The 8,716-nt window shown below is 32.5% G+C and overlaps 1 protein-coding gene across 6 annotated transcripts in view; it reads left to right on the top strand.

Annotated features, from left to right (window-relative positions):
• Window positions 1-305: 305 nt before the first annotated feature.
• Dscam2 (Down syndrome cell adhesion molecule 2) overlaps window positions 306-8,716 on the top strand; it is a gene marked incomplete at its 5' end in the record, with an annotated part of 104,947 nt that continues 96,536 nt past the window's right edge. For all 6 annotated transcript variants that reach the window (XM_014435712.2, XM_014435713.2, XM_014435711.2 and 3 more), the window contains 1 exon segment: window positions 306-450. In XM_014435712.2, coding sequence (XP_014291198.1) covers window positions 306-450 — 145 coding nt within the window.

Below are 8,716 nucleotides of genomic sequence, written 5' to 3'. Positions count from 1 at the left end.
GAATAAAAAATTAATATAACTTAGTTTTAAAAAATATAACACTGGATTATTTCTTTGTTACTCACCTTTTGATGGTGTTTATATTATATCAAATAATACTGTTTAGTATGCTGTGTATTATTGCAACCCGATATATTTGGGCAGCATTGTTTATTAGATAAAGCATTTCTCTCTTAAATTTTCTGTCTAGTTTATTCATATCTTTTGATTGTTGCCATAACGGCTGATAATCCTGTATAGACCATAATTTTATGATCATCGCCTAATGTTAAGATTCCTTAATATTTTTTTTCGCTTGTTTTCAGACGCAGCTCCAGTGCTACTGTACAGCTTCATCGAACAGACGCTCCAGCCAGGACCAGCTGTGTCGCTCAAGTGCACGGCCAGTGGCAACCCTACACCTCACATCAGCTGGCAGCTGGATGGCTTTCATCTTCCTAGCAATTCCAGGTTAGCAAATTATTTATATTAGAGATGTTCCATAGATTATATGAAAGCTGAAATTGCTTGAAAACCATTCGTTCATTTAAAATCGTTGGGATATATTTTAAGCAATTAATTTTTTATTTAATAATTAGGGGAAGTAAATATATTTCCTAATTCATATTTTTACAATACCTATGCAATGTTCACGCCATTTTTCAATTTCTTGCGCTTTATAAATATTGCTCTATTTTTTTTTATTTTTTTTTTAATAATTTATTTATTGATATTTACAACTGTAAATTTGCTGTAGGTGACATAGTAACATGATAAAAACATGTGGAGAATCTACCCACTGATAGAACTCCAATAACATTTCTAGAGAAGAAGATCTCGAGGCCATCTTCTTTTCAGACGCCTAGGAGGATTATTAGGTAATGAAGGAGAAGCCAGGTTAGAAACAAGTGGATTTGGGTGGTTGAGAAGTTTATTATGGAAGGAACGGTATCTGGTTCTGGCCAAATCGGCAACATATGGAATATTGAGGTCCTGATGGATGACTTGATTTGTGACAAAGTAAGGAGCATTAAGGATTTTACGAAGGATTTTGGACTGTAAGGATTGGATTCTGGAGGAATTTGATGGTTTAGTGGAGCCCCAAAGCTCAACTCCGTATGTCCAGATAGGCCTTATAATATATGTATGTAGATCAGTCTTTTGTAATGGATTGGCAATTTAGACCGTTTATCTAGTAAATGTTGCAATAGTCGGAATCTACGAGGAGTTTCTTGTCTTTTTAGTCTTGTATGAGGATTCCATGTCAGTATTGCTCTATTAAATTATCTTAAGTTTCTTAGCTTTTTAAGCAAATATTTCAAAAATAATATGGGACTGTCACTCCCTGGGGGGGTCTCAGTGGGGTGAGTCCATCGGGGATGGATTGCATTTTTTTGTGTTGTGATCTCCTCTCGTGAGATTGTAACATGTCTTACATCGACCAACCTGCTCGCTATAATTGTCTGTTTGAGAAGTCAGATAAGTAACGCTACCACGGTGGGCGAGAGTGGTTGGTTTCACGCCATTTTTCAATTTTAGGCGCTTTTTAAATATTTTGTTATTCAACTATCCTAAGTCTCCTGTTTTAAGTAAAGATTTTATAAGTGATATAGGACCGACCCTCCCTGGGGGTCTTAGTGGGGCCGGTAATTCATATGAAACCTAGTTTAATGTGCTAGAAAGTAGTTAATGACATTTAGGTTCGTAGGAGTTGTACACTATTGGATTTATATCATTCCATAATTTTATCAATGTGTGAATAAGTACGAATTAGAGGATTACTTAACATATTTCCACTGTTACTAATTATAAGATTGATGAATATACACTAATATTTCCGTTATTCTGCTTAATTATGCAAAATTCTGCTCAAACTAACAATTAATTAATGTTAATGTCATGAAAGCTCTGTTAAGTAGTCAAATTTATTTATTATGATAATTTTGTACGAATCATTCAAATTATTGTCACCTGACGAATCCCATCTTCTAGTGAGTTTATGATCTATTTTAAAAATAAAAACTATATATCGAAACAGATAGTGCATAAAAGTTTATTTGCTTGTAGTACAATGTGATAAAAGGGACTTTTGAAAAAATGGGTAAGAAAAATAAAATTTGTAGCTATATATCTTATTAAAATAGTTTATATTTCTCCAAGTCTGTAGATAGTTGATAGGTACTACCAATTAAAGGCCAAGTAAAAACCAAAAAAAAATTAAACCGCTATAGACCTCATATTTCTGAAATATTTAATCATTTAATATAATTTAGTACAATATATACGAATTAATTTAAAAATTACTATAAGTTTCATATATATAAGATAATTTTTTGCACTCTCTTCCTTTCTATCATTTTTAATTTTTATCTTTCCTTTTGATGGAACTACTATCTAGAAAGGCCATTGACAGTTCGGGGCCGACTAAACTGCAAAAAATGGTACAAACTATACCTTCTTAAATAGATTAGAATAGGAAATATAAAATAAAACGTTTAAAAAAGTTTCTTTATTTGAAACTGCTTTTACTCCCACAAAAAGGCACAAAATCTAAAATATATTCATATAGGTTGAAAGAGAGGAAATTTAACTTTCGAACAGTTGTAGTTACGTAGGATTTGGTTAACATTGTGAGGAGTTATTCATTTATTTCAAAAACAAAGGACATCGGAGGAAAAACGTTATCTTAAAAAAATCAAGCCCGAAAATTTCTAATTTTTTTATTTATAAACCAATTAGATTTTAAAGGTTTCAAGATACGCTAAAAATCTAGCTTGATTTTTCTCCAACAAAATTTTGTTGGTCTAATTTGTTGGAAACATCTTCTGGTTTTTGTAATTTTTTATACATTTAAGCTCATGCAAAACAGTCAGTGTTATTTTATTCTTATTCGAAAACATCGATTGATACATAACCTTTAAATCTCTATAGAGAAATGTCAAAAAATCTTTTAAACTGTGTAAAATATATTCTACTCGGCTACTTGGGCACATTAGCAAGAACATATGTCTAATTTTGTCGACCTAGTATCATCAAAATGTTTTATTAATATCGGTGGTACCACCTCTGTATCCTTCCCTAGTCAGTCCAGTATAAAGCAAATACCGCTAACAAAAATGATTTATTGAAAATGATATTTAGTTTTAAAATTTCAACATCCACCAAATCTATTCCTCATAAGTCAAATCCATTCTGTTCTAACCTACTAATGATATTAACAGTGTTTTCGGTAGTATATTAAATTTTGAATATATAATATAGATTAGCAATCATTTTTACTGTTGATTGCCTATAAAAAAAAGTATAATTACTTCATTAGCTTTTATGGATTCGATTAATGAATTTAGTAATTCCATTCCAATAAAATTAACAAAAAAGTACTCCCAACGTTAGCAATTGAAAAAAGGCAGTTATCTCACCCCAATTTTTGATTACTTTAATGAAAACTATGTATAATTAATAGTCAAAATTGATGAGTCTGCCAAGTATAGGTAGGGGGCATAAAAAATGGCGACTATTTCAAAGCGATAAAAAAAAAAAATTTTCATTCAGAGCTCTATATCTTAAAAAGTAGGAACAACACAAGAAAATCTAAGAGAAAATTATTTAAAGAAGAGTAAATTTTCTGAAATATTAGCCCTCATAGAGTTATTTACGTTAAATAGTTTTCGAGATATAGCTTTTTAAAAAGCAACATTTCATAAAAATGTTGTATGGGACGTACTGAACGATCAGTCGTTAGTGAATTTAGTTTGAAAAATTTACATCTCAAAAACCATTTGACGTACAGATGTCAATCACCACTCAAATTAAAGCTATTAATGAGCTATAAAGTAGTTTATGATGTTTATCTTCGTAGGAGTAATAGTTTACATGAAATTTGGTTAGATAAATTGATTTACAGTTGTTCGGACAAATTTTCATTTGCCAAATTCATACTCATATGTGAATATCATAAAAATTATTACCCCATAGATACCCCATACAAAGATAAGTGTCATAAACTACTTTAAAGTAAGTTAAATTTCCTTTATTTTGAGTGTTGGCAGACATATGCGCGTTCTATGGATCTAGAGATAAAGTTGCACAAGATATGCGGATAAAGTTGCTTTTCTTAATAAGGGGAAGTCGGCAATCATTCTGGATTCCACCGTGAGATATGAAAATAACGACCTTGACCAAGCAAATAAGGTAGATAGGGAAAAGAAGGAATCTACGATAAATGTATCCCTTTCCTCAAGAAGTTCCGTGAGGGCTTCGGAGAACGAGACTTCAACGTGAGAGGCCTCTGGTTCGGAGCCCGTGGAACGATTCCCAGCACAACAAGAATATAATACATGACTCCCTGGGAATCATCCACCACCACATGCATGGAAATTAATGAGTGGGGGAGTTATCCAGAGGAGGGATGGCATGCATGCATCGCATATCTTATTTGTTGTTTTATTTGTTTACTACTTTATTATTTTTGATATTCTAATATTTGTTATATAGGGGAATTTGTTTATAAAATGAAATAAGGGTTGTAAAATGGAGGGGAAAGAAAAAAAAGGAATAAATTGAAAAGCTTGTATTTAGTTTGTAGACTGGTATTAATTGTAAAAGAATACTGTGGGAAAAAAAAATGTTATCTTTCTATTATATTGTATCATATAAAAATATGTAATTTATATATGTCCGATCACGGATTGATCAGTATGCTGGGTAATGTGGCAACCCGATGTATTTGGGCAGCATGAATGAATAAATTCTCTCTTCAAAAATCCAACACTTTATACGAACAACTAGAAATTGACATTTTGTGAGTTTATTTTGTCAAATATCATAAAAACTACTACTTACAAAGATAAACATAATTAACTATTTTGTAGTAAATTTAACTAGAAATGAAGTTTTTCTAGTAATTATTCCTATTTTTCATTAAAGTAATCAAAAATTGGGGTGAGATAACTGCCTTTTTTTCTTCCCGACTCTTGTACTACTATCACTATAAGTGTCCTTCTGTTTTTGCCGTGCAAGATTTTCCAGAGCTGTTAAACTTTTATCCTACCAATTAAATGTACAAAAACACTAAAAGATAATAAAAGTCTACAGTGAAAGCCCATCAGTAATAAAAAAAAAAAAGTATATTAGGAAGGGAGGTTCAGGAGATAGAAAAAAGAGGAGGTAGTAACTGGCTTTGTAGGGCTAAAGGCCTAACTTGTTAGCCTGGCTTTGGGGGCAGGGAGCTCTACTTCCCCGCGGGGCACCGCAATAAAATACTACCAGGATACCCCAACTCTATTTGTCTCTTCCTCCTTCTTGTCAGCTCTCAGCCAGTAGTCTATGGGAGACAGTTATTAAAGTACTTTATGGAACTGAGGACAGTCAATAATTCTCTTACGAGGGTTCTTTCCTCATAGAGGAGCTAGAAATTCGGAGATTGAGATTACAAAAAGAGAAAAGTTAAACCGAATATGTAATAGCTATACTATTAGTTACTCCTGAAAGGTAGGCCATTTCGTCGCCCAAAGCCAAAGTGGCGTATCAACAAATTTCGATATTGTAGGCTTCGTTGTGTTTTCGCACGATTTTATATTGTCTTCGTTATGCCATAAATAAATATGTGACGTATTTTACTGAAAATGCAAAATTATTAATTGAAATTAGAAATTAGTTGAACTATAAATCTGCAACCATAGTCCAAACATAATGGCCATGAATTACATGCACATTCCAACAGGGAATCCCAGTCACAATATATCTTCATTTAAATTTAAAATATGCTGAAAAGATCAGAAAGTCATAATTTTAACGGTTGAAATTCACACAAAAATGTCTATTAGTTTTTATATGATTTTACAGATAAGAACATGAATAAGCTATTGGAAAAGCATAAGTCATCATTTTCACAATACTTCCCTGAAACATAATTTCGACTAATACCCATGTCTCTTTTACAAAATATGTAAAATACTTTCAAGCAGGGAACACGCCAGATGAATGACTGAATTCAATGCAACTTTTTTTAGATATACTAGAACTAAGAATATTAAACATGACTCAGGGTCCTTGGAAATGTGCCCTAGAAGCCTAGAAAAAAAACATTGTTTAGATAATTTAGATGTTATTAATAACATAGAATTGCGTCTTTGTTCTGCATAAGTTTAATCGATTTGTTTCTTCGTGTAGAATTGAACAAAAATATTGTTAAATGTATGAAAAAGTAAACCACAATGGTTCCTATTCATCCCTCTATTCTCAGTCCGCTGGTGTTCCTCAAGGTAGTATCCTTGGTCCCATCCTCTACACCGTCTATACAGCTGACATTGTAACTAATCTTAACACTATCCTCACCACGTATACCGATGACACATGTGTGCTCGCTGTTAATAATAACCCATTAATTGTATCCCAAACTCTTCAATTCCATATCACAGGCCTTGAAGATTGGTGTCGTAATTGGAGGATTAAGATAAATTCCAACAAATCCCCTCAAATTACCTTTACCCTTCGTCGTAAACCTACTGACTGCCCTACAGTTTCATTTAATGATGTTACTCTTACCCCTGTCGAACAGATCCGCTATCTTGGACTTCATTTGGACAAGCGATTAACCTGGAATCCTCACCCCAGACTGAAAAGACAAGAAACTGCACGTTGATTTCGACAATTACAGCACTTACTAGACAAACGATCCAAACTTCCAATCCATTACAAAAGACTGATCTATATGACTGTTATAAGGCCTGGAGTTTAGCTATGGGGCTCCACTAAACCTTCGAATTCCTCTCGTATTCAAACCTTACAATCCAAAATCCTTCATAAAATCCTCAATGCTCCTTACTTTGTCACAAATAAAATCATCCATAAAGACCTTAATGTTCCTTATGTAACCGATCTAGCCCTCCATAGATCACTCCTTCCATTATAAACTCTCAAACCCCCTAGCTTCTAATCTTGCATCCTCTTTCATTCCTGACAAACCTCCGAGGCACCTGAAAAGAAGATGGCCACGAGACCAGATAATGTAAAATGTCATGTAGTTTCTCTACACACCTGTAACACTCAAATTTAACTTAGATCAGATTTACTAAATGTATTATAATGTACAGTTGTAAATAGCAATAAATAAATATTTAAAAAAAAAAAATGTATGAAAAGTGTTTAAGTGTATAAAACATTACAAAAACCAAAAGTCGCTTCTAGTAAAATAGACCAAAAAAATTGTTAAGGAAAATCAAGTCAGATAAGTTTTTTGCTCCATTTGAGACTTTTAAATACGAATTTTCAGTTAGATCAGAAAATAGAAATTATTGGGTTGATTATTATCTTTTTGATTACTCGGGGTTATCTGTGATATTTTTATTGAGTATCCAGATCGTTGGAGTTCTAAGGAATTGAATATGGCTTGAATCAAACCCGTCTTGCAAACACGGGTTGCAAAGGAGACCGTTGGAAAGATCAAGATCTCCTTCTTGATCGTTCAAGTCACTTGTAGCTACACCTTGTTCATACTGTCTTAGAATTTCCGTTTACTTATACCTATTATTGTTGATTATCATCAAGGCATGTACTACAGTTTATGCCCATTTTTAAATATATATTAGCTTGCTGTGATAGTGTCAAAGCTACTTTGAATACAACTATTCTATACTTCAATAAAGATCTTTTTTGTTATGCTTCAATCTCAAGTGGAAGCTTTCGTTATGCCCTGTCTACATCTTTTTCCAGGAAACAATCATCACCGATGCAGTCAATAGTAACTGATCAAGGTTAATTCGTTATAATCGGATGTCATTGCTGCAAGAAAAGAGCCGACAATTTTAAAGGTGAAATCTACATTAGGATTTTACCATGACAGGCAGGCACCCAACTTTTTCGTAGTATGTTACTAAGGGAAATAAATCAAGTAAACTCTTCAAATTGTGAAAAACAAAACAATAACAAGGGGAAACCTACGGATATGAAATATCCAATTACAAGCTGTACCCGGAGTCGATAAACAAATATTTTCTAAAAAATTGTATGTCATATTTTTTTCCTTTGCTTTATATTATATAAAAATCGACATGTTTTTTCGTGAAGAAAGATAGAAAAAGATTGCAAATTGTACTAAACGAGCTTAATATTACATATTACAAAATTTAAAAAGAAACAAAATACATTAATAAATCAAGTCGTTTTATAGCAGTGAAAAAAAAAAAATTTTTCCCGGATATTTTTTCCGCCAGCATTTACTGATAAAATTATAACTCCTCACAATATCATCTACATTCTAGCTTACTACAATTATTGGAAAGTTAAATTTCCAACCTATATCAATATCTTTTTTGCAGGGAGAAAAGATTTGTCGGGCTCCAGTTCTTATTTATTTGCGCAGGCACCGTTTGTGCCATTTCTTGTAGTTTTAGAGGGATGTTAACCACTTCAAAGTTTCGTGTATATTGATGAAGTAGAGTTGAATTCATTCCAATTTTTGTTAGACCAATAATTTGGTCCCATACCATTTTTAAAACCCAGAAAAACATCTCCAAAACGAAAATAAAAACGTTTTTTGGAATGAGCTAATTATTACGAACCACAGGGTGATGCATAACCGCCCAGATATTTTGGATTCGTGGAAAAAATGAAATATATTAATATAGAAAAAATCTTTAATATAGCTATTCCAAATAACTCCAACTTACCTTAAGTACCGAAAAAAAAATACAATACCAGGACAAGAAGCTTACCTCAGAGCTCAAAAACCTTTATC

This window comes from Halyomorpha halys, unplaced genomic scaffold (assembly GCF_000696795.3).
Source record: "Halyomorpha halys isolate HHAL.00 unplaced genomic scaffold, Hhal_1.1 Scaffold1657.1, whole genome shotgun sequence".
NCBI lineage: Eukaryota > Metazoa > Arthropoda > Insecta > Hemiptera > Pentatomidae > Halyomorpha > Halyomorpha halys.
The sequence above is the reverse complement of the archived record's forward strand: the minus strand, read 5'-3'. Positions and strand labels throughout refer to the sequence as shown.